Here is a 27,805-nt window from a genome sequence, read left to right on the forward strand (position 1 = left end):
AAAAAAGCAAATTAGACATTTCACACAAAACTTCAACAACGGGCAGGAAAAATTCAACAAGATTCTTACACCTCTCAACTGGAATTTTGGAGCACTCTTGTTTTGCAAACTGCTCCAGGTCTCTCATATTTGAAGGCGTCTTCTCTCAACAGCAATTTTAAGATCTCTCCACAGGTGTTAAACGGGATTTAGATCCGGACTCATTGCTGCCACTTTATAACTCTCCAGCGCTTTGTTTCCATCCATTTCTGGGTTCTTCTTGAAGTATATTTGGGGTCATTGTTCTGCTGGAAGACCCATGACCTAGGACGCAAACCCAGCTTTCTGACACCGGGAACTACATTGTGACCTAAAATCCTTTAGTAATCTTCAAACATCCCAAAAACATCTTTGAACCTCCACCATATTTGACTGTAGGTTCTGTGTTCTTTCCTTTTTAGGCCTTATTCATTTTTCAGTAAACAGTAGAATGATGTACTTAACCAAAAAGCTCTATCTTGGTCTCATCTGTCCACATGACCCTTTCCTAGGAGGACTTTGGTTTAATCATGTACAATCCTGGGTCTCCTGCTATGTTTCATTTAATTCAAATGGTGACAGTTTGCGCTGACACTAATGCACCCTGAGCCTGCAGGACAGCTTGAATTTCTTTGGAACTTGATTGGGGCTGCTTATCCACCATCCAGACTATCCTGCATTGCAACCTTTCATTAATTTTGCTCTGCCATCCACGTCCAGGGAGATTAGGTACAATGCCATGAGCTGTAAACTTCTATGATGCGCGCTGTGGACAAAGGAAAATCAATCTCTCTGAAGATTGGCTTGTAACCTCGAGTTTATTGATATTTTTGAACAATTTTCATTCTGAAGTCCTCAGACAGTTCTCCTCTCCTCTTTCCATACTCAATGCTTAGTGTAGCACACACATACACACAATGCAAAGATTGAGTCAACTTCTCCCCTTTTTAACTGGTTTCAGATGTGATTTTCATATTACCCACACCTGTTACTTGCCACAGGCGAGTTTGAACATGCATCACATGCTTGAAACAAAGTTGTTTACCCACAATTTTGGAAAGGTGCCAACAATTTTGTCAGGCTCATTTTTGGGGTTGTGTGTGAAATTATGTCCAATTTGCTGTTTTTTTTTCTCTGATTTCTTTGTGTTTTTCTAATACACACAAAGGAAGTAAACAGGTGTATAACAAAACGTGTAATTGCAATCAATTTCTGGGAGAATTACTTAATTTTCTGGAACAATTTTAAGGGTACCCACAGGTTCAAACAAGGCTACATGCAATCACTTTATGATCAGTCGGAGTCTGATCTCTGGGACAGCCACTCCATTTACGTGACTGGAGCTTTGCTGCAGTTCCTCTGCACAGTGGATCGCATCACACGGCTGTGCAGAGGAAGACTGAAGAGGCCTGGTGCACTGATTCAGCAATTAAGTCCCTTTATTTTCCAGATTGGTCCCAGAAAAATACATAACATATTCTGTATGTTTGCCATCGTGTAAGTAGCGCCTAAATTGAAGCACGGAACAACTATATTTTTGAAGGGTATAAAATAAACGAACACTCTGGAAAGCTTTGGAGATCGTTGGAAATCACAGACTGAATTTCTCACTCTCAGCGGCCGAAAATTGAATCCGAAAAAACGTCTAATTTTATTTTGGGGAATTACGATTTAAAGGTGTTATCTCAAGATCAGCATTTATGCCTTTATACAGGATAGATAATGAAGTATGGTCAGTGGTGGTGCAACCACTGACCCCACAATTACCACAAAAACAGAGGTCTCATCTCCTGTGTGAATGGAGTAGTGTACATGCATCCCCACAACTGGGAGTGTAGTGTCCATGCCTGACCACAGCCCTCATAGAAGTCAGTAAAACAGTGGCCAGGCATGCATAAAACTGCTGGATTTGCAAAGGTGAGATTGGACCAACATTCTTAAAGGGAATCTGTCAGCAGGTTTTTGCTATGTAATCTGAGAGCAGAATTATATAGGGACGGAGACCCCGATTCTAGCGATGTATCACTTAGTTTACTTAGTGCAAGCAGTTGTGATAGAATCAGTTTCCTCTGCTGCAGATCTAGCCTAGCTTGGAATGCTGAGCCCTGTAAAACCCCGCCCACACCACTGATTGGCAGTTTTGTGTGTACACTTTATATTGACAGAAAGTGGCCAATCAGTGGTGGGGGCGTGGTTGGACCAGGAGGCATGAGACACCTAGTCCTGTAGTGATAATCTCCTGCTGATAAAACACATTGCATTGACACAACAACGTACAGCGCAGTAAGTGACACATCACTGGAATCAGGGCGTCTGCCCCCACATCATGCTGCTGTCAGATTTCATAACAAACATAATTAACATAACATTGTTCAAACTTCCACGATTATACCTATCCTGTGGATAGCTGATAAAGGGAACGTCCCTTAAACAGCCTTAAGTAAGAATAGGAAAGAAATTAAGGCACCTGATTAACTTGGCCGTAAAGGTTGCATTTCCCTGCAGCGCCTCCACTGGGGAAATTAAGTATTACAACACTGCATAGGTAAATCAATGGGTAGGTCCTCCAGAGAGAGATGCAATTATGCAACCGCTCTCCACTGTAGGAAGCCAAAGGGTCTTAAAACACAGGATTCCCCCTAGATTAGCACAGAATTTCCTAAAAGGATATATAAAAATTGATTTTTTTTTTAACCTGGACCACCTCTTTAAGTCATAAAAAAACCTTCAATATTAACTTTCTCTAAAATTAACAAGACAGAATTGCACCAAAATAAACATCAGTGCAATCTGAGACCAAAGGTAAAATTTCTTTTTTTTTTTTTAAATCCCTATTTTCGGTGCATGCACAGAACTCCGTGGAATTTCTCCCCACCCTTCCAACTTCACTAGAACAGATCTGACATATTGTAAATGAAAAGCCTGGTTTACTTTCAGAAGAAAAAAAAGAAATCACTAAATCTACTGCACATTCGGTACAAATTGAAAGCTTTTGTCCACTTCCTACGGACGCATGCCAGCGCAATAAATAGATTTGTAAAACACAAATAGAACCCGGGCCAAAGAGCATGTATACATATCGAGATTGTCAGATGGATGTATACAGACATGTTAGGGGTCTGTTGTAAATTACCTTTTTGGAAAGCGGAGTGCGCGAGCTATCCAGTACCAACCTTGAAATCTGCTCCCTGCTGTGAGATATGTGCTTGCGACTACCGACCTGGCCTAACGAAAGTGTCCACACCGGCGGTGCCACACCTGCCACTTAGAAGGCCAGATGTGGTCTTACAATGCCATTTTGTGCCACCCAGTCATCTGGTCATGGACATACTTGTCTATACATGGCTGCTGGTGTGTATTTTTCATGTTGAAGAGAAGAGGCGTACAGCCTGTGTAGGAGCAGGTTACCTACAATAAGGCGCTTACTCTCTCTGCAGCTCCCCTTCAGGGAGAATGAAGAATTGCACGATTCTTACTAAAATCAATAGTAAGCGGCTCAAAATGGTCCCTTGTTGTGGATCATACTGATGAGGGGACTACGTCATGCTTATGTCCTAACAGGGATTAACAAGGGACTGCCTTCCCAAGACCCCTTTAAAGTCAGTTTGTCAGCCCGAATGGACAGTATAAAGTAAGCACAGTCTTGTTGGCGAAATAGGCCCTACAAACACTGCACCTTTATTCTTCTAATCACTACATCTTTTCTGTAAGAAATATGCTAATTTGGGTGCCAAGTGCACCCTTGGTGTGGCCAAGAGTCTCAGTGCATGCCCCACCCACTTCTGAATGCCTCGCCCACTGCTATTGCATGCCCCGCCCACTGCTATTGCACGCCCCGCACACTGCTACTGCATGCCCAGCCACCCTCACTGGTAATTAACAGCGCTGACTTGCCAGAGCTTTCCCTATGGCTTTGTCTCTGGTCTAGTGTCTAATTTTATTTTAGGGACTAGTATTGGGAATGAATGAGAACCTAAATGAGTTTTGAGTTCCGGTCTGGGGTCAGAATGAGTTTAGGGATTTGGTCTACAGAAGAAGAGGTTTCTAAGTCGGCCCGGATAAATAGTTCGCACATTGAAAAGTTATGAATTTGACAGGCCGCATTCCTTGTAGGGTGAGATGATTTTTTCAATTATAAGAATACAGTCATATGAAAAAGTTTGGGCACCCCTATTAATCTTAAGCTTAATGTTTTATAAAAATTGTTTTTTTTGCAACAGCTATTTCAGTTTCATATATCTAATAACTGTTGGACACAGTAATGTTTCTGCCTTGAAATGAGGTTTATTGTACTAACAGAAAATGTGCAATCTACATTCAAACAAAATTTGACAGGTGCATAAGTATGGGCACCCTTATCATTTTCTTGTTTTAAATACTCCTACCTACTTTTTACTGACTTACTAAAGCACTTTTTTTGGTTTTGTAACCTCATTGAGCTTTGAACTTCATAGCCAGGTGTATGCAATCATGAGAAAAGCTGCTTAAAGTGGCCACTTGCAAGTTGTTCTCCTGTTTGAATCTCCTCTGAAGAGTGGCATCATGTGCTCCTCAAAACAACTGTCAAATGATCTGAAAACAAAGATTATTCAACATAGTTGTTCAGGGGAAGGATACAAAAAGCTGTCTCAGAGGTTTAACCTGTCAATTTCCACTGTGAGGAACATAGTAAGGAAATGGAAGAACACAGGTACAGTTCTTGTTAAGGCCAGAAGTGGCAGGCCAAGAAAAACATCAGAAAGGCAGAGAAGAAGAATGGTGAGATCAGTCAAGGACAATCCTCAGACCACCTCCAGAGAGCTGCAGCATCAACTTGCTGCAGATGGTGTCACTGTGCATCGGTCAACTATACAACGCACTTTGCACAAGGAGAAGCTGTATGGGAGAGTGATGCGAAAGAAGCCGTTTCTGCAAGCACGCCACAAACAGAGTCGGCTGAGGTATGCAAACGCACATTTGGAGAAGCCAATTTCTTTTTGGAAGAAGGTCCTGTGGACTGATGAAACCAAGATTCAGTTGCTTGGTCATACAAAAAGGCATTATGCATGGCGGCAAAAAAACACAGTGCGTTGTATAGTTGACCGATGCACAGTGACACCATCTGCAGCAAGTTGATGCTGCATCTCTCTGGAGGTGGTCTGAGGATTGTCCTTGACTGATCTCACCATTCTTCTTCTCTGCCTTTCTGATGTTTTTCTTGGCCTGCTACTTCTGGCCTTAACAAGAACTGTACCTGTGTTCTTCCATTTCCTTACTATGTTCCTCACAGTGGAAATTGACAGGTTAAACCTCTGAGACAGCTTTTTGTATCCTTCCCCTGAACAACTATGTTGAATAATCTTTGTCTTCAGATCATTTGACAGTTGTTTTGAGGAGCACATGATGCCACTCTTCAGAGGAGATTCAAACAGGAGAACAACTTGCAAGTGGCCACTTTAAGTAGCTTTTCTCATGATTGCATTCACCTGGCTATGAAGTTCAAAGCTCAATGAGGTTACAAATCCAAAAAAGTGCTTTAGTAAGTCAGTAAAAAGTAGGTAGGAGTATTTAAAACAAGAAAATGATAAGGGTGCCCATACTTATGCACCTGTCAAATTTTGTTTGAATGTAGATTGCACATTTTCTGTTAGTACAATAAACCTCATTTCAAGGCAGAAACATTACTGTGTCCAACAGTTATTAGATATATGAAACTGAAATAGCTGTTGCAAAAAAAACAATTTTTATAAAACATTAAGCTTAAGATTAATAGGGGTGCCCAAACTTTTTCATATGACTGTAATTATTTTTCTTTACTTCTTTATGCTTTCGACTTTTTAATCAGCTTCTAGTAAAAATTTTGGTGTCTAATGAAAATGCAAAATTTTCGGTGTGTTTTTTTTTTTTTTTTTACCATGGTTATGGTATCGGTTATGGAACAGTTTTATAGCTTGGGTCATTACGGATTCAGCATACTTTTTTTGATTACTTACGTTTTTACATAAAACAGTGCTTTTGATGGCAAAATTTTGTTATTTTTTTCATACTAACTTTCTTTCATTTTCTTTTTCATTTTATTTATTGATTTTTTTTATTTTCTATTTTTTTTTTTTTTACTCTTTTATTGATTCCTTACATGGGACTTTTAACTTTTACTTGCTGGATCGCTGATCTAAAACCCTCAATACTTCCGTACTGCAAGATAATAGATCTGTCAGATTGACACTGACACTTCGTCTGTTAGTCCTCTGCTTATTGCAGGGCCTTACGGAGGACGGTAGCAAGTTGACCCGACGGCCTTTATTTGGCTTTGAGTTGCCATGCTGGGGTGCCGATACGCTTAAAGTGGGAGCCCACTTCTTCAAATAATTATCTAGATCCCTCTGTTTGCCATGCTAGATGCCAATACCGATTGTGGCCGTTGCTGACACCCAACGATTATGATGCCGAACCATCATTGCGCTGTACATGTATGGCGGTTTGCATGAAGTTCACGTCTCACTGCGCCAATGTTGGAAAGAGACTAAAAGAGAAAAAAAAAATACCCTCCTTATTCTCCTGCAAACCAGCTTTGCAGGAAAGAAATGCCTCTCTCCTGACATGATGTCAAAAAGGGGCGCCGGAGTGTTCCTCCTTCAGTTTGCTCACTGCTGTCTTGAGGATGTCTCGAGAACTTAGGTGCACCGCGGGCCATAGGTGACAGCCTTAAGGGCAGCGTGATTGAGACCTGTGGTCTAGAGTGTGAATTCATTTTATGGTAGCTCTAGATTGCGAATTACTTTAGTGGTCTTAATTTTGGGGTTAACGAGACGACTAGTGTTCAGTTTGGAACATCACCAGACCCACGTAGGTGGACATCTACTCAAACTGGTCAAGTTCCCCAGCTGCAGGGAATGGTTTTTAAAGAGAGTACAGAATATCTACCACCGATTTCAGAATTAAGGCTCCTAAATTTTTTGTCTGCACCAATTTTCAGCACCTTCACCATCGGTGGTCACTGCCAAGAGTGTCATGTTCTCCCAATGACTGGTATAGAACTACAGTACATTTGCTCTTATACCATTCCAAAGACCGTGGGAAAAAAGCAGGTTGCCCTCCGTCTTCACATAGCTCAGTGTAATGTAAACACCTCTCCTGCTGATCTTCCGGACCGTTTCCATTGATTTTGTGCCTCAGAGAAGGGTACAGGATTGTTAGAGACATGTAAAGCTTCATCGGCAGCCACACTCAATTCTTCTCCCGGACCCAGTCATTCAGATCCTTCTCCATAGTCACATCAACCCGTTAAGTGCTGGAGAGCTCTGCAGGACTAGCAGACGAGCCGCATTCTTCCCCTATGCTGGATAAAATAAATAGCAACTATTTTGGGTGACTCTAGGTACCGTATATTACGTGCCATCAATTAGATCTAGAGATATTCCAAAGTTCTATCTAATGCATGAACATTAAAGTTCTTTGGTTACAGAGAATTTAGTACAATATATTGGTTTCTTCTTGTAATTGCTAAGAAAATATTTCGGTTGGAGGGCATGAAGGAAAGCAGGGGTATAACTTGAGGATACTGTTTTCTTATGGAAGGGCAGATCAAGACGACTACTGGTTCCCTTCCAAAAAATTGTATCTTACCGTGATCAGGTAATACGTGCATTTCGAGACGAGCGCTAGGCACAGAGTTGAACTTTCTTCTATTTCCTCTTTTATCAGACAGTAGATGCAGCCGATGCAACAGCAAATACAGTCTCGATGCGAGGTTTCCTTCCAGGTGCCAATTACTCTCATCCAGTCTCATGCCACCATATGTGAAGGGTGGGTTCTCTTGGAATTAGACAGGACTAAGATACAAGCTGGTGAGTTCTCCTTCAACGGACATCTTCAATCAGAGGCTGGACAGACATCTGTCTGACATGGTTTAGGGAGTCCTTCATTGAGCAGGGGGTTGGACACGATGACCCTGGAGATCCCTTCCAACTAACATTCTATGCTTCTATGAAGTCTTTCTTTAAGGTGCACCAGGCAGTTATGGCTAGGTAGTCCTAAAACCGTGTATTGAGTTCTTAAAAAACACAGAATATGTACAAATAACGCAGCTTTTTACTGTCTTGTTAATCATACAGTCGGTACACCGGGTGCTTCATGCTGTTTTCTTCACTTCACTGCAGACATGTTCAATAACTGATCTAGAACTGGACTGGAACTCAACTCTTGCTTTAGTGTTCACCAGGTGATTTGCCCAGGCAGCTCTATAGAATTTTTTACATAATACAGTATTTACGGTCTTCGTCAACCATACTGTCGGTACACCGGATGCTTCTTGCCGTTTGCTTGACTACTCTGTGGTCAAGTTCAGTAACTGATCTAGAACACAATTGGATCTTTAGTGTGCACCAGGTGTTTTTCCCGGGTGGCTCTGTAGCGTTCTCACAAAATACAGTCTTTACGGTCTTAGTCAATCATACTGTCGGCACACCGACACGTTACTGCTAGATTTACTGCTCCTCACCCTAACTGGCCATTCCCTGCAGTCTCCAGCTCACAGATCTTAGACCAACCTCAGCAGTGACCAAATCCCAGGGTCTGTAGACTTCCGCTGTCTCCCACCAGTTCTACACTAATTTGCCATCTCTCAGGTAATTCCACTGATTCTCTTAGGTTCCAGCACCATCCTACCCTGTGTTCTTCTTCTAGCCATGCTGACAGAAAATACACGTTACAGCAGACTTGGCCAACTTGCCAAACCTCACAAATTTCATTCAACGAAAACCAGATTATCTCTCAGTGACCCCAGTCTACAATCACTGGTAAATTTTGTGGGGGAATAATTTAAAGCAGTTCTTAAAGGGAACCTGTCACCCCCAAAATCGAAGGGGAGCTAAGCCCACCAGCATCAGGGGCTTATCTACAGCATTCTGTAATGCTGTAGATAAGCCCCCGATGTATCCTGAAAGATCAGAAAAAGAGGTTAGATTATAGTCACCCGGGGCGGTCCCGCTGTGGTCCGGTCCGATAGGCATCACGGTCCGGTCCGGGTCCTCCCATCTTCTTACGATGGCAGTGCGCAGGCGCCGGGAAAGGTCAGAGAGGCCCAGCGCCTGCGCACTGCAGTACTTTTCTCTGCCCTCAACAGGGCAGACAAAGTACGCCTGTGCCGAAGCCGCAGCATGAATACAAGAAGAGGACATCATCGTAAGAAGATGAGAGGCCCCGAACCACGACGCCCATCGTACCGAGACCGCCCCTGGGTGAGTATAATCTAACCTCTTTTTCTCATCATTCAGGATACATCAGGGGCTTATCTACAGAATTACAGAATGCTGTAGATAAGCCCCTGATGCTGGTGGGCTTAGCTCACCTTCGATTTTGGGGTGACAGGTTCCCTTTAAAAGGTGTTTTTCAGTGTATTACACTGATGACCTGTCCACAGGTCAAACTTGCCAATGACCCCAATTTGCCGAAACAGTACAGCTCTGGCCTGTAGAGGGGTGGATCATATTGAAATTTTGCTGAAAAATTTAGTGTTTTCATACCTTTCCTAAACTTGCGTGAGGCTTATATTTTCTGAATTTTGCAGTGTAACTGCTGGTAAGTATGATCAGTGGCGATTTCACCTCCAGGTATGAAGGGGAAGCCGCAATCGGTAGAGCTTACCATATGTAACCCGACTATTAGAATGGATGGAGTTAAAGTATCAGGCACAACAACACTCGTATGGATACTGGAAGACTGAGTATTGCAGTGATGAAGCCGCGGCACTCCAGCAGGCACGTTTACGTCATTTTTACCCCAATTACTGTAGGATTTTGGGCTGTTACCTTTGCCAATCAATGTTGGTCTGCCCTATATCCTGGAACATCACTTAATACAAAAATAATTACACACTGAAAGGCTGAGATTCAGCTGGAAATTTATTCAAGAGTTCACCCGACAGCAAATTTGCTGCAAAATTTGCTAATTTTTTACAAAGGTTTTGTGCTAAAAATCTTGTGTTGTCTGACTGACCCTTAAACGTCTTCCTTTAACCACAGCCTCAGTATTTGTGAATATACATAAATCAAAAGAAGATCTCTGTTATTCCTCCGGGAAATATAGGAATAAATTGAGAAGCAGAACAGTAAAGCGCAGTTGTCCCTACATACATACAATATCCAATCAGTTCCAATCAGGGTGCGGAGATTCAATAATTAAAATTTTCATTTCGTGACATTTTTTAAGAAAAACTTTAGTAAAATTATTTAATTAGTAATGCATAAAAGAATATTCCCGAACAATTAAATTAGTTCTTGTCTGTTCTTGTCTGCCTTCCTTTCTTCCCTGGAGTGAGAAAGTCAAGTGTAAACAGGAACTTTATTTCCAAGAATTTTATACTTATTCAGCGGAGAGAAAAAAATAAATCTGATATCTGTGTCATATCTCTTTTTTTTATTTTGATCAAAGGGAACAAAAAAATACAAAAAAAAAAGAAAAAGAAAAATAAAGCAACACAGTAGAAAAAAAGTGTATGCAAACCCCAGGGCTCTGAATTCAAGCCCATCTATAATTAACAAACAAAAACAGGCAGCACTCCAAAAAATAGCAATACAAAAAAAAACACAGGATTTATTAGCTCCTATCCTCAGCACTCCTCAAACTTTCTCAAGACTTGGAGGGCTCAGTGTGTATAGGAACTAAAATGTCGCATTTGTATGAGCTAAAAAAAAATGCAATTTTTCATTGCTAATTTTTGGAGTGATTCCTGTTATTCAGTGGATATCTAACTATCTATCCAAAATCCATCCAACTCATCTGTATATCTTATATCTATCCATCCAACTCCTACAAAGACAGACTGTCCAAGTCACTGAAGTATCAGATTACATGTACTTGTTAAAATCTATAGAGAGCGGAGGAGGAGAAATGGATTCACTGCTACACTGCTCAATACTGCTGTATTATCTCAACCATACGTCTGCTTCTTAGGTTGTGTTATATAGAGAGACAGGAGAACAGGAATCCCTCATGTTTCTGTATAATGTGAGATAGCACTCACTAACGGGTAGGGGGATACTCACTTAGCAATGGGATTCAAGATACCCAGGAACACTTTTTGCATATAGCAGTCTATGCGGTTTATTATAGAGTCATAAATAGTGATGAGCGAATATACTCGTTACTCGAGATTTCCCGAGCGTGCTCGGATGTCCTCCGAGTATTTTTTAGTGCTCAGAGATTTAGCTTTCCTCACCGCAGCTGAATGATTTAGATATCTTAGCCAGCTTGATTACAGGTGGGGATTCCCTAGCAACCAGGCAACCCCCACATGTACTTATGCTGGCTAACAGCTGTAAATCATTCAGCTGCAGCGATGAAAACTAAATCTCTGAGCACTAAAAAATACTCGGAGGACACCCAAGCGTGCTCATCACTGGTCATAAACCGCACCACGAACAGTCCATTACACACTGTATCAGGGCATGACATTAGGTTTCACATCATTAGTTTGCGGCAACTAAACACGCTGGTCCTTCTCTGACCAGATGCCGTGGGTGACCGCACAGTTCAAAGAACATAATAGGCACCAACATTCTGTGGTGGTACCTTACGGGAGCTCCTGCTCCACCTGCTGACTCATTGTCAGTCCTCTCTCCTGGGGAACTGCCTTACGGGAATCAATAACTTGCCTGACAGGCATACGCCAGTCGGTTCCAGACCCACCAAAGGACGGTAGCTTCCCTAACACAGTAGCCGTCACTGGTTCTGCAGGTCTTTGGCCTCACCTCGTGCTATTCAGGGATCCGGTCCACACTCTAGACCTCCCAACACCCAGGCCATTCAGGATCACGGCCTCACCAGGTGCTCTTCAGGGATCCGGTCCACACTCTAGACCTCCCAACACCCAGGCCATTCAGGATCACGGCCTCACGAGGTGCTCTTCAGGGATCCGGTCCACACTCTAGACCTCCCAACACCCAGGCCATTCAGGATCACGGCCTCACCAGGTGCTCTTCAGGGATCCGGTCCACACTCTAGACCTCCCAACACCCAGGCCATTCAGGATCACAGCCTCACGAGGTGCTCTTCAGGGATCCGGTCCACACTCTAGACCTCCCAACACCCAGGCCATTCAGGATCACGGCCTCACCAGGTGCTCTTCAGGGATCCGGTCCACACTCTAGACCTCCCAACACCCAGGCCTTTCCTCTCACTGGACCTTCCAGCCAAGAACCATTCAGATCCATACACAGGAACCATGTGACCCACATCCTGATCAAATTACATACTTGTAAGCACTCCCATACGTGGTAGGTGTGTGTGGCTAGTTCGACCCGCCCAGCTCTCAAACTAGCCCTTCCAGCCTCCCTCTAAAACAACACAATTGCTTATGGGACTACAGGTCCCAGAACAACCTTACTTCAGGCTTACAGTGCAGAGTATCTTCCTCTGTGATACACATACCGGCCATTCACAATAATGCCGGACTTTGTCTCATCACCATAGTTATGCCTGCGACTGCCATGCATTCCTATGGCCTCAATACACCTCCATACATATTCTGGGGAGACCATGCAGCGCCCCCTACCTGTAACAGGAGTCACTGTAAAACAATGCCTTGTATGGAAGATATAGTAGCAGCTAGTCTCTATGCCACCCACTAGCTCAGAGACAGCTAAATTTAGGAAGACTGCCGAGAAAAAAAAACCTGCTGAAAATGCAGGATACAAGTAATATTATCGCCAAAAACAGTGTTTACTAATCACATACACAAATGGCAGCTTAACCTGAAAAAAAATCACCTGAAGTGCCAGGTACACTTTAAGTCTCAGTCAAAGGCCTCTTGTGCATACCTGTAATATTGGCCTCATGGAGGCCCGATACTGAGACCCACATAGTCCTTATGGCTTTACCATGCACATGAGGCCTTAAGTTGGCCTTACGTTGCTGGACGAAAGCTTGGTTCCTCATAAGTATATACACACTTGGCCATTTCTCTTAAAAAGGATAGGGAAAGAAGTGAGTACCCAACTCCTGCCTACATACCCAATGTTCATGGAAATCTGTCACTGTAGGTGGGACACCACCACACATTTTATTCTGCTCCTTCCATCTCAAGAACAGGGCTCAGAAATTTTGAAGTGGTGACCACACACGTATACCACTTGTCACGGGTGTGTCAGATGCTACACACAGTCGCTCTGCATCTGGTTGCACACGGTCTCTGCAATTGGCATTGCAGATGTCTTCTTAATCCTTCAGACATTTGGACCCAGTGGCAACCTCCCTCTGGCTCTAATTGACACACCTGGGTGTTTATAGACTCCCTGTCTGCTTCAAGAAATAGCCGGCGATACTCACATTTTCCCTTGTGAAGGCTTGGAGGAATAGCAGATGGCTAAATTCCTCTCTGGTGCTGTTGGAGGACATTTGGCGTTACCTCTCTGAGTCTGCTCAAGTGCTTCCCACTTGTTTGTCTCCCTTCTCTTTAGTGTACAGTGGGGACTTACCAGTGCTCATCCCAACCCCCTTCCCTATTCAGGGCCTAGCTCTAGGATATACTGGGCTCAGGTTTCTGCTCAGCGATAGGCGTGGAACTAATATAGGGATGGTAGGGGAGGCAGGGTGCTATTAGATCTGCCTAGGGGTCTCCACTCTCCCTTTCCCTAGCGTTTGGGCTTCATACTCTTCTTCCACTTGTGTTGCACTTAGTCTTCCCACACTGTGCGTGACACCACCATTACCTTCATTATTTGCCGGTCTAGTGGACATAGCCAAACATGGTTTCCGGGCAGCACTCCATCATGAAGGGGCATTTCTCAGACCCAACTGAGAATATATATATATATATATATATATATATATATATATATATATATATATGTGTGTGTGTGTGTGTGTGTGTGTGTGTGTGTGTGTGTGTGTGTGTGTGTGTGTGTGTGTGTGTGTGTGTGTGTGTGTGTGTGTGTGTGTGTGTGTGTGTGTGTGTGTGTGTGTGTGTGTGTGCGTATATATATATATATATATATATATATATATATATATATATATATATATATATATATATATATATATATATATATATATATATATTATATATATATATACATATATACATACATTGATTACACATGTATTTTTTTCCCTACTTATATCTATATAATCACGGTCCGTCCAATCTGCAAGAAAATCTCCATTGTTTGTGACCGGGGAGAAGTCTAAACCCTGTTTAGTCAAAATGTTAAAAACTTCAACATTCTCACCAACAAGAGGCGGGAGGGGTACTATTTGAACTGCGGGAGGATAAGAAGAAAAATAAACTTCAGGAACGTTCTCATTCACGAGTTCCTAATGCCAGGAACACATTGCATGCAGCTGTCTTCAGCAAAAGTAAAATAAATAATGGTGAATCAAAAACGTAAAGACGGACGGACAGAGGGTGGGGATGGGGTTTTTTGTCTTTAATCACGGCCGGTGAGGATGCAATCTTAAATCAATTAGTTCTGCAACTTGTTGACATTTCAGCATTTGGTTTATGCAATTACGGTGGAGAGCTTTAGGCTATGTTCACACGAGCGACACCGCTGGCCGCGTCACTGCCTTATAACAAACATAGCTGTGTCGATTCATGAACGGGATCACAATCTAAAACTTAAATATGGCTGAAATAAAAAGGCACTTGTAGAGGTCTGAGAGTCAGGGCTGGTGGGTGGAGGATCCGTGCAGTCCGTTTTAAGGATGTGATTCATGTAAAGAGATTTATGGGCTATGGACACCATGGAAAAACAAACAAGGAGATCATACTTAAAATATTCTGAGAAGAACCAACGTCTTCCCGCTCCGTTCATAGTACATGTGGGTGAAGCTCAGCCATCTTCATGAGTGTCCTAGACTTGAATGGAGCAGTCCGTCGTAAGCACAATCTGCCAATCCATCCTATGTGGGCTGGTTACCTTCTTCGGTATACTAAGTCTGTCAGTGTTACTCATCCACAGCCAGTGGTAACATCACAGAGAACCCTATGCCCCCCTATAATCACTTATACTGATGAGCAAAGTCAACTTCTGACTGTCAGTCTCCATATCTCACCATCCACTTCTGCTTCGAACATGAGACTACCCTCATTTTATAGACAATCATCTTGGCTATCTCATGTGTAAATGTGACTCACAATTATATTGCATATTAGTTATGCAGATACTTATGTCACTGCATTATTACTGTTAAATTTTTTTTTATTATTATTATTTTGTTAGTATTTTGTAAATCCACCTTTGGCTTTCACCATTGCCTGAATCCTTCTGGGCTGCTCTCGATCAGATTCAAGCATGTCTCAACCGACATCAGATCTCTGGTCTCTTCTACACGTTCCCAAAGTTGGTGCCTACTGGTCTACTCAATTGGTATGAATACAGCTTTTTCTTGAACTCTTCCCACAAGTGTTTGATTGGGTTGAGGTCTGGGGACTGTGGAGGCCAATCCAGCCCCTCTACTTCATTGCAATTGAGACATTTCTTCACCAATCTCAACATATGCTTCTGGTTGCTGTGCTTCTGGAACACTATGTCGTCCTTTTTTTACTCCTAGTACTTGAGTGTACAAAGTAACTCATCTTGTAGGACACTCACATATAGCTCAGCATTGAGACCACCATCGATCCTGGTCAAGTATCCAATGCTTTTGGCTGTGAAACAACCTCATATCATCAGGCTTTCTCCACCGAACTTGACAGTTCCTTCAATTTCTCGATCCGTTAGCCCCTTTTTTCCTTTGTTTCTTCCAGACCCCTTTGCACCCATCAGAGTCTAGTCTATAGACTTTAGTTTAATGGCTACAAATCACTTGTTTCCAATCTTCTACTGTCCATTTTGCTGATTTTTTTTTTTTCAAACTCGAGCAGACGCTTCTTATGACAATATTTAAATCAAGGTTTCTTCACCTTTTTTCTAGCCACCATGAAACAGACATGGCGACCACGGAAGGAAGAACAGAAGCCTTTTAGAGCTCTGTCACAATTCCTTCAGGTTTGATGAATGAACCCTCTCATTAAGTGACCAAGAACCCTGAATTTTCTGATCTCTCAGGTGTGACCCCCAACATGTAATGCTCGTATCTGTTCTGATAGTGTCACTTACTGGCTTCATCCATTGAACCCCTGATGCTAGGTTGGTCTTCTCTGTCCACCACAAGAGGTAAGGTTTCTCATTGTCGAGAGTGACATGCCAGCTCTGGCTTGTCAAGGTAAGGAGGCTTATTCGCAATTGAGATACTGATTTGTCTCTTATCCTAAGTCATATTGCAAGACTCGTTAAAGGGTTGATTGTGACTTGTAGGATCGCTACTTCCAATAGGTGGCGCTATAGAGTTCAAGTCCTCTTTTTCTTTGAAGAGGCAATTTACACCACAAGAGGGAACGTCTGGTTTCCCTAGAAAGTTCTACCTTTCCTTCTAAATGCCCGATTAGCAACCTCTGTGCGAAAAATATTTCTCACTGAAGCTGCCTCGTGTGTAGCTGGACCCACATCACCGCTGGGAAGCAGGATGTTAGAGTTCCCAATACGGACATTGTTTTCCTTAATGTCATTTTCAGAACATCTATTGCTGCCGAGGTAAGGGTTACTATCTTGTCCTTTTCTCCTCAGGTAAAAGGCAAATTTAAAGCTGTGAGTTTAGAATGAAGCTTAGGAACGACTATATTCTTACTGGATTTAGCTTTGACCTGTGGGAATTATGCAAAGATCTTCTAAAACAACTCTTACATCTTACAGTTGTGTAGCACAGTGATGCTCCGATCTCCCCACTATCAGGAAGTCATCTAAGTAAGGAATAATGATGGTGTTCCAGACTCGAAGGTAGGCAGTCATCTCAGCTATTACCTTGGTGAAGATTCTTGGAGCCACAGACAAACCGAATAGAAGAGCTCTGAATTGATGTTTTATCTCTCCTTGCACGTATAAGGTGACCCTCAAGAATTTTTGATGGTCTAGATGACTCGAGATTTGATACTATGCATTCTTTAGTCTATCACCACCATGACTCAATTGTGAAATAGTTTTAAGGCCATGCTTATCGATTCCATTTTGAAGGTCTGGTATTTTATCTACTGGCTCATGTTTTTCAAGTTAAAATTATAGAATCATAGAATGTAAAGGTACCTTCACACGAAACGACTTTACAACGAGAACGACAACGAGCTGATCGCTGCAGCGTCGCTGTTTACATCGCTGTAGAGATGTCAAACACAGCAGCTCCAGAACGACGCAGGAGCGATCCTGTGACGTAGCGGTGACGCACTTATCGTTCTCACAGGTCGTTAGCTCCATGTTTAACATTGCTGGCATCGTTGCTTTTGCTGTCAAACACGACGATACACGGCGATCTGACGACCAAATAAAGTTCTGGCCTTCTAGCTCCGACCAGCGATATCACAGCAGGATCCAGATCGCTGCTGCGTGTCAAACACAACGATATCGCTATCCAGGACGCTGCAACGTCACGGATCGTTGTCGTTCTCGTTGTAAAGTCGTTTCGTGTGAAGGTACCTTTAGAGTTGAAAGGGACCTCAAGGGTCATTGTGTCCAACCCCCTGCTCAATGCAGCACAAGATTCACTAAACCATCTCAGACAGATGTCTGTCCAGCCTCTGTTTGAACACTTCCATTGAAGGAAAACTCACCACGTCTCATGGCCACCTGTTCCACTCATTGATCACCCTCACTGTCAAAAAGTTTTTTCTAAATATGTAATCTGTATAGTCTCCCTTTCAGTTTCATTTAAATTGCTTCTCGTGTTTCTCCACCACCAGAATTATCACACAGTCCAGGTTGGCACGGCGGCAGGAGACATGAAGAGCATTTTATCACCGCTGTCCTCGCCCGCATGTACGTACGACTGTGCCCAGCTTGAACCAACGGATGGCACCTCCAGGAACCTGAAAGCCGGTGCTAGAGATATGTAACCTGCTCTTCCAACACTGGGACAGGTCTGGGTAAGAGACTTCTTTCTTCACTGTTTGTTTTTGGCAGTAGGTTTCCATCAAGGACAGGAAACAAACTGATGCGGGACAGAGGTGCTGCCCTTTTATTTCAGTAGGTTTCCAGTCCTTGGTGGGCATATCCCTCTCTCACATAAGATGTCATGGGTGAAGGGAAAATCTTCATCTTTGTTGGCAAGTATAAAAGTCTGAATATCTACATCTTAATCCTTGAAGTAAAAATACCTACACATTTTAGGTTCATTAACTAGTCATGGAATGTCCAACATCTGAAAAACATTTCCACTGGATGTGTCGTGTATCCCGAATTTGCTCCACGCATCTAGGGCATGCGCACTATTGTTTGGAGAACAGGTGTAAATTCATTTAATTTTCTATATGTGAACCAAAGAGTGATATCCACAAGATAGCTGATAGCCTTCTGATCTCTGGGGATCCCACTGCTGTGACAATGACTGGTCTTGAGAAAAAGGGATCTGAAACGCACCACTGGAATAGAACGGAGACCATGCGCGAGTGCCACCAATTCATTCAGTGTTTATGGGACTGTTGTAGATAGCCAAAGAGTACTGTACTCAACCATCTCTTGCATGAATGAAGAGACTAAATGGGAGATTAGTTTTAAATCTACAAACATCTGAAGAGCAATTTACTACTACCACCACTGCTCTTAAGGGAAGTCTACTGTATGGTCAAACGTCTTCATAACCCTACAAGAGCCCATTTAAATTGGGGAAACCCACACCTATGTTACGTATAACCAAAAGCACAACTCTTCGTTCTGGAGGACCAGTGAGCTAACAAGGAGCTTGGTCAATGATCTGACATTTGGTTGCTCAAACTGTCCAACCACTGATGTTAGAATCTATTTGCACATTGACTCCCATCATCATTCAGAGGCGGATGATAACCGAAGGCTGGTTGACATTTGTTATTTATGGCTTGTCATCACTCATGTCTCATCACTCAGTATCACTGCTGGTTCCTCAAAAAAAAAAGTCCCAACTGGCTCCTCCAGCTGACCACACACCACAACGAAAGGATTCACTCACACATGTCAAAATCATCTGTATCTGTCTGGGGTGTTTCCTTTAAGCATTGGAAATTATTTTTTTTGAAGAAAAAAAAAATAAATAAAAAAAAGTATGTATGTATGTATGTATGTATGTGTGTGTGTGTGTGTGTGTGTGTGTGTGTGTGTGTGTGTGTGTGTGTGTGTGTGTGTGTGTGTGTGTGTGTGTGTGTATATATATATATATATATATATATATATATATATATATATATATATATATATATATATATATATATATATATATATATATATATATATATATATATATATATACACCATGTCCTGGAGAAAATTTCAAAAAGTTGTGTCCAATATATATTTATACATTGATGCAACATATGATCCATATAATATTTAGAATGCTGGAACCACATGTCCATATTTCACGGTCCGAGAACGGATCATGATGCACAGACCATCCACAGTTCCCATTATCCAAACTCAACAGACTAATAGGGGTATCTGAGACTTTCAAGTCAGAAAGAGGTGGCTGACCAGTAAGGATTTATTCACACATTCATTGTTTTCTGTAACAAAACCCAGAGTGTTGGCAGAAAAAAAAACTGCATAAAAATAGAATTTTGTCGCATTTTTGCAGCATTTTTACTCCATTCATTTTAATGGGAGAAAAATTATGCAAAAATGGCAAAAAGAATTGACATTCTACATCCTTGCAAAAACAAAGATAGCTGAAAATATGCACAGAAATAAAAAAAGGGGAAAAAATTGGCGTGTGCATCAGATTTCACAAATATCATTGATTATTCTGGCACTGTAAAATACTGTATATTTTATGTACTAATTACGTTGCGTAAAATATGAAGCAACAATGCCATATGTGAACATAGCCCAAGTGTGTTCCGTATTTGGACCATGAATGTGGGAATCTGGCCTTACCAAGAGTAAAGAGTGGCTACGAAAAGCATCTCTCACATTGGAGGACCCACCAGCATTTCCATTAATTCAAACTGTGCATTACTTTTTTTCCCCTGTGGAGGCGCTGTGTGGGAATTGAGCACTTTTCAGATCCTCCTAGATTAAAGACGTTTGTGATGGTACCCTATACTTCGCCTTAAAAATAAGAGAAGTCTTTTTATTGTTGCTGAAAATGTAATCTAATTACTAAAGAAGGGTCCCCATCGGACACCCAGCACCCAACGATCAGCTTTTATTCACGTCCGGATGTAATGGAGTGGTAGAGCCGTACCATGTGTTTACATCTGACTGCCACTAGAGCCGTTTCAACTTATCAGGTGGGGGGTGCTGGACCCACCCATCTTATATTGATGACCTATCCTATGCATAGATTATCAATATGGCGTAACCGTCAGGAACTGAACTATAAGTGCAGAGGTTGTAGTTGAACCAGGGCTTGGAGCCTAAGGGGGTACAAAACATACATTTTCTCATATAAAAAAGGCCATTATTAATAAAGACCCTGTGATAGTTGGGGTCCTTGTAGGAGATGTTGTGTTAGGGTCTACAAGATTGAAGTTACACCACTAGTTAGGCTCGGACTGGACCACAGGCAAACTGGACAATCCTCCGGTGGGCCCCTATGCAGGAGCTGGCCTCCACGCTCTTATATGAGCAGTACCTGGCAAAATACACTTGATTTCCTATATACAGACAAAGACAGCATCTTAATAATTCAACAGTCAACCTATTTTATTCTATAGAAATTTGTGAAAAAGGGTAAAGTCATATTTGCATGTAGCTGATAAGTCGAGGTGCCACTGTTGGGTCACTGGCACCCCAATCCGACACTGCCACTGGCGACTGGACAACCCCTTTAGGCAAAGTCCCGGATTTATAATTTTTTTCCCCTAGAGACCAACATTGGAACATAAGCACATGCAACAACATTACTATTTTCACAAAATTGAAAGTCTTATCTGCCCTTTCTCTAATGAAAAACACATTTCTACAGTTCAGATTCTAAAACGGAGTTAGTCTTTCATCCATCAAGCAAAAATAAATGACCGTTTAGTGAATCCTTGGCAACAACGCTCGACTTTCTGCAGCTTGATCACTTTAAAAGTCAATTGTCTACTCAATTTGTCATCAGTGGGTCATTATTAAACCACTCGAGGCGTGGCTTAAGGAGAAACTAAAGGTGTTTGCCAACATTTTAAGCTCCATAACATCACTCAAATTACCAGCCTGACCCCAAAATATAAAAAAAAAAATTGGGCCTCAATTTGGGCCTGATTATTATTATTATTCATTGTTATAGCGCCATTTATTCCATGGCGTTTTACATGCGAATGGCTAATTATCCACCTAGACGGGCTTCTGGAATGTGACTTATGCCCCGGTTCAGACTTGCTGGCCCGTTCCAGTTGTTTGAGTAAATGAGAATAAATATTAAAGTCTTTTCAGTCAAACACAAGTTCTACACAAGTCATTATGAAGTTTTATGAAATAACACAACAGTTCATTTATACCGTCCACATGAATGCCATAAATGTGTCACCGTTACCCTCGCTGCCCAGGACATAGACTCTAGTCACTCACTCCGAATCTTTTATTTTCTCGTTTTCTTAAAATGTTGGCAGCAGGCAGGATAAAAATCACAAAAATGATGAACCGCTAGAAAAATATCGAAAAAAAAGCGGCGTTTTCAACACATCTCACCCCCTCCCCCAATTCCCCAAAAGAGTGTCCTGTCCTGCAGCATCTCCCTATCACAACCATCGTTGTGTATGGGAATAACACTTGGACTACTCGAAGGAAATTCATATTTACAGAGAAGGTTTGTTTCAAGCGAAGAAAAAAAAAAGAGAAACCCTGTGGCGTCTGTCAAACAGAGCAATAAAATGAGATTTAGGAAAACATGACGGGGCTGTAATGGACAATTTGGAATGGTAGCTAAATAAAGATGAATTTTATTTATTCATATGGCTACAAAAAAAAAAAAAAAAGATCTTTAATACAGAAAATATTTAATTATTTTTTCCTTATAAAAAATGACGGTAATTAAATTGAGATTTTTGATCAAAATTTTTTTTTAAAAAAAGTGGTGGCACCCATTTTTTAATCGAGGCCATAAAATAGCTACCTTTACTTATTCTGCCCTTGAAATGACCGTCACTTTTGGAGGTTTCTTAAAAAGGGTTGTCCACCTTAAGGGCATATAATTTTAGCTAAAAATCATTTTTGCAATTGGGTTTTATTACAAATTTTGAACGGTTTGATTTTTACAGGCTCATTGTATCATGGCACATTCAACTTTGATGTGGTCTGTGGTCATAAATCAACTGAGGAAAAGAAAGAAAAAGTTACAAACTTTTCGGACAGTCAGAAGCAGCTCACTGATTTATTCCCAGTAAGAGGTTAGCCACTTTCTCTTGTCAGAGCGGTTTCCTCTGTACTTTGATGTGGTCCGTGGTCATAAATCAGCTAAAAAAAAGAGGATTAAAGAAAAAAAATTAGTTACAAACTTTTCTGATCAACAATTCTGTCCATACAATGGCTGCTGGTGGAGGAGCATGGGATTGTATGGATAGAAGTGCTGGTCGGGAACCTTTGTAACACATTTTGTTAATTGGTCTAATTTTCAGCTGATTTATGACCACAGACCACATCAAAGTACAGTGTGCAGAGAATTAGAGAGCCTCTAAAACCCAAACGGTGCAAACTTTGTATTGAAACTCAATTCTAAAAAATATTTTTAGGTCAAAATCTATGCATTTAAGCAAAAAAAAAAAAGTCCCCAAAAGGTGGACAACGCCTTTAAAAATGGCTGCCTTCATGCATTCTTAGAGGGGTAGTCAAATAAGAATAAAAAATTACAGCGGCCAAAATATCAAAGTGACATTATTTAAAGGTGTCCCCTTAAATCAATATTTATTGCCACGATTGACTGATACTGACTTGTGATTCAGGTCGGGGGAAACAGTGGGCACTTCCTTCTTGTGAATAACTTGGGTCTATCCAGGAGGTAAGACCCATACCATTCAGAAACTTAACATTCACATATCCATGTGCCATAGTCTGTGATTCAAGTACTGACTGCAGGTCTCCCAACCCAAACAGACTCATCAGAAGACATGAGGCTGTCAAGTTTGATTTCCGGAGACCCATGACCGATCTGGGCATTGCGGTCCATACTCAGACAGCGAAACATGGGATGTATGAATCCAAAATAAGTGATAATTATAAGAAAACCCCTTTGAATTTGTTGCATCCATTACTGGGTAGTGACTTGTAGAAAAAAAGTGACCTTACATGGTCAAGGATGTAGAGAGTCCTACAGAGAAGAGGGTGGAAATTACTCAACCTCTCCTAATGTCCTACAGCACCAGGAGAAGGTCCAATTGTACTGCAATTGGCCCTAGTTACCTATACTTACACACTAGGTGGTAAATATATTAAGGGCCAAATAAAATATATTTGGTAGCCTTTTTGTTTGCACACAATTTTATTGAGGTCTTCCTGGAATCGTATTGATTGAGGTGCTACAGCCATGACCCTCTTAGCAAATTCCGAGATTTTCCAGGTTAATCAAATATCCTAAAAGTTATGTACACTTTTGCATGAATATTTTTGTAAATGAGCCATTACATCTACCATGCGTCTATGGTAATCTATACATTTCCATGGTAACAGACAACAAACAAACCCTGTGTTGTCTGATTCTTCAGTCATACTTCATGTTCAACAGTCACGTTCTGAAGGTCTGCATGGCCTGTAAATGGTCACTTTATTTTCAGAAATTCATGCAAGATCTTATTTTACAGATAGGTCCTAAACCCTTAATCTGTATATTACTTTTTTGTCTCAAACTTCCCTCTACTCTCACCTCCCCTTTGTCTCTCTACAGGACGTAGGGGAGGGCCTTTGTCCCTCTACAGGACTCTGTCTCTCCACAGGAAGTAGAATGCCTTTGTCTCTCTACAGAAAGTGGGGGAGGGCCTTTGTCTCTACAGGAAGGGAGGGCCTTTGTCTCTACAGGAAGGGAGGGCCTTTGTCTCTACAGGAAGGGAGGGCCTTTGTCTCTACAGGAAGGGAGGGCCTTTGTCTCTACAGGAAGGGAGGGCCTTTGTCTCTACAGGAAGGGAGGGCCTTTGTCTCTACAGGAAGGGAGGGCCTTTGTCTCTACAGGAAGGGAGGGCCTTTGTCTCTACAGGAAGGAGGGCCTTTGTCTCTACAGGAAGGAGGGCCTTTGTCTCTACAGGAAGGAGGGCCTTTGTCTCTACAGGAAGGAGGGCCTTTGTCTCTACAGGAAGGAGGGCCTTTGTCTCTACAGGAAGGAGGGCCTTTGTCTCTACAGGAAGGAGGGCCTTTGTCTCTACAGGAAGGAGGGCCTTTGTCTCTACAGGAAGGAGGGCCTTTGTCTCTACAGGAAGGAGGGGAGGGCCTTTGTCTCTACAGGAAGGAGGGGAGGGCCTTTGTCTCTGCAGGAAGTAGGGGAGGGCCTTTGTCCCTCTACAGGAAGTAGGGGAGGGCCTTTGTCCCTCTACAGGAAGTAAGGGAGGGTCTCTGTCTCTCCACAGGAAGTAGAATGCTTTTGTCTCTCTACAGAAAGTGGGGGAGGCCCTTGTCTCTATAGGAAGGGAGGGCCTTTGTCTCTACAGGAAGTAGGGGAGGGCCTTTCTCTCTCTACAGGAAGTAGGGGAGGGCCTTTCTCTCTCTACAGGAAGTAGGGGAGGGCCTTTCTCTCTCTACAGGAAGTAGGGGAGGGCCTTTCTCTCTCTACAGGAAGTAGGGGAGGGCCTTTCTCTCTCTACAGGAAGTAGGGGAGGGCCTTTCTCTCTCTACAGGAAGTAGGGGAGGGCCTTTGTCTCTACAGGAAGTAGGGGAGGGACTTTGTCTCTACAGGAAGTAGGGGAGGGCCTTTGTCTCTCTACAGGAAGTAGGGGAGGGCCTTTGTCTCTCTACAGGAAGTAGGGGAGGGCCTTTGTCTCTCTACAGGAAGTAGGGGAGGGCCTTTGTCTCTCTACAGGAAGTCGGGGAGGGCCTTTGTCTCTCTACAGGAAGTAGGGGAGGGCCTTTGTCTCTCTACAGGAAGTAGGGGAGGGCCTTTGTCTCTCTACAGGAAGTAGGAGAGGCCCTTTGACTCTGTACAAGAAGTAGGGGAGGGCCTTTGTCTCTCTACAGGAAGTAGGGGAGGGCCTTTGTCTCTCTACAGGAAGTAGGGGAGGGCCTTTGACTCTGTACAAGAAGTAGGGGAGGGCCTTTGTCTCTCTACAGGAAGTAGGGGAGGGCCTTTGTCTCTCTACAGGAAGTAGGGGAGGGCCTTTCTCTCTCTACAGGAAGTAGGGGAGGGCCTTTGACTCTGTACAAGAAGTAGGGGAGGGCCTTTGACTCTGTACAAGAAGTAGGGGAGGGCCTTTGTCTCTCTACAGGAAGTAGGGGAGGGCCTTTGTCTCTCTACAGGAAGTAGGGGAGGGCCTTTGTCTCTCTACAGGAAGTAGGGGGGAGGGCCTTTGACTCTGTACAAGAAGTAGGGGAGGGCCTTTGACTCTTCTTTTGATCTCATGTCTGTGAAACTGCAAACAAAAATGAGAGAATCAGGCTCTCAGTTCATGGTAGACAAGCAATGGGAAAGAAACTCCAGCACCCACTTAATAAAATAAAAAGAGCAGACGTCAAGTTACAGAGCACAAGATTTCTGACAGTTCCAGATCACATTAGACTGGTTTGTGCACCAAAGGCAGATTTCACTTGTAAGAGATAAATGCAGCAAGACCATGCCTTCCTACAAGTTTTTGTATGAAAGGACATTTACACTTTACGCTCTAATAATTTTAGGAGCTCACAGTTAATTCCTTGTTCTGGACAAGGCTACGTGCGTTGATAATGGAGGGGTAATGTCAATGACATATAAAAAGAAACAAATAGACACACATTGTATAAAACAGAATAAGAAAAGACAAACAACCATATAAAAAGGTGAAACAATGAACTTACTCACCCAAGCAATTATGTCCATCATGGGCCAACATAAATCCATCATAGCACGTACATCTATAATTCCCCGGTATATTAATACATTCATGAACGCATCCACCATTGTAGTCATTGTCACATTCATCAATATCTGGAATAAAGAAATTACATTTTGGTGAGCTCATCCTATATACACAGTATATACGCATAATGCAGGAAATTTTATTGATAATCCACTATTTATAGAGCAGCATACAATCAATTTATCGCTTCACATTGTTTGCTGTATATATTTACCTTACATAGCAGCAACATATTCTATAGAGTGGTACACAACAGCCCCTATCCTCTATAGGATTTCCCTAGATAAAAACACTCTTATACTAGAGTAAATTCAATCAAAGTACCACGAAGGTTTTGGAGTGCTACCCAAAACAAAAATCACACCAAACCTGGTCAAAATCAAATCAATGACCTGCGTCATCAGTATAAAATTTGCTTCCCTTTCTAACCAAGCAAAATTAATTTTCCAAATACACTTAGGTGAGTTAGTGATTCTCACCATTAAAGAGGACCTCTCTCATTGGATTTTTGTTATTTCAATTACCTCCAGTGATGGGCGCTGCTCCACTGATTCCGAAACAGTTTTTCTTTTTCTTCTGCGCCCCTCCATTCCAAAGTTATGCCCCATGGTAACAATGGTAGGCGCGGCTATGTTTCTATTGGCCAGCACCAGATGACAAAAAGGAAACGCCCACAGAGAAGATCTACACGCTCAATTGGGGAAAAATTTATCAGTATTGGCGGGGGGCATAACTTTGGAACAGAGGGCCACAGAAGAAAAAGAAAAACTGCTCCAGAATTAGTGGAGCAGAAGCAATCAGAGAAGGTGCTTAGTTATAATGAAAAAAATCAAGTGAAAGATCCCCTTTAATTAAAAAATTGTAAGCAAAATGTTTATCGTTGAGAAGTCTTTCTCAAAGGAAACAATATAGAAATAATCAGATGTATATAAATTCATACACCCTTGCAAATCTTGGTATACAATATACACTGACTGGCATGTCAAGCTCTGTCCATGGTACTGACGGAACTGAGGGTATTAAAGGAGCCAAAAATTTTTTACAAAATTTGTCTGAGCATGACAAGAACAGGTGTAAATTATAAATCAAATTCAGACAGCTGTGGATGAAATTATCACAAATTAATCTGGCAAAGTTGATTTTTTCCCCCCTCAGCTTCTTCAAAAATGTATTTTTGCCCCTCAAAACAACTTCCAATACTCAAAAATTCAGTACACCATGTTGGAAGTTTTTTTTAAAAAAAATTGTAATATAATTAAGACCTATACATTTTGTGGCATGGCACAATTATTTCAAGGTTCATGGGTATGGTTTTTGCTGGTGGGGACAATTAAGAGGGTGAAAGGAGACTTATAGGCCAGGTAATGCTTCATGGGCCAATGGAAAGATAGGTAATTTGCTTACAGTAACCTCAAACCTTTTTGTCTTCATTTTTATGGGGTAAAAATTGGCAAAAGAAAAAAAAAATATTAACCCCTTCCCGACCCATGACGCCTATGCGGCGTCATGGAATGATCGCATCCCTGCAGATCGGGTGAAAGGGTTAATTCCTATTTTACCCGATCTGCAGGGAGAGGGGGAGTTGTACTTCAGCCTAGGGGGGGTGGCTTTGCCCCCACGTGGCTACGATCGCTCTGATTGGCTGTTGAAAGTGCAACAGCCAATCAGAGCAATTTGCAATATTTCACCTATGAAAATGGTGAAATATTGCAATCCAGCCATGGCCGATGCTGCAATAGCATCTGCCATGGCTGGAAATCATGTTCTGGCCCCCCCCACCGCCCCCGATCTCCTCCC

At 42.2% G+C, this 27,805-nt stretch overlaps 1 protein-coding gene across 6 annotated transcripts in view; it reads right to left on the minus strand.

The window, feature by feature from the left end:
* Nucleotides 1-27,805, minus strand: part of SCUBE1 (signal peptide, CUB domain and EGF like domain containing 1) — a 215,359-nt gene that overhangs the window by 161,297 nt on the left and 26,257 nt on the right. For all 6 annotated transcript variants that reach the window (XM_077266573.1, XM_077266575.1, XM_077266571.1 and 3 more), the window contains exon 3: nt 25,951-26,076. In XM_077266573.1, coding sequence (XP_077122688.1) covers nt 25,951-26,076 — 126 coding nt within the window. The remainder of the gene's footprint in view (nt 1-25,950; nt 26,077-27,805) is intronic.

This window comes from Ranitomeya variabilis, chromosome 5 (genome assembly GCF_051348905.1).
Source record: "Ranitomeya variabilis isolate aRanVar5 chromosome 5, aRanVar5.hap1, whole genome shotgun sequence".
Classification (NCBI taxonomy): domain Eukaryota; kingdom Metazoa; phylum Chordata; class Amphibia; order Anura; family Dendrobatidae; genus Ranitomeya; species Ranitomeya variabilis.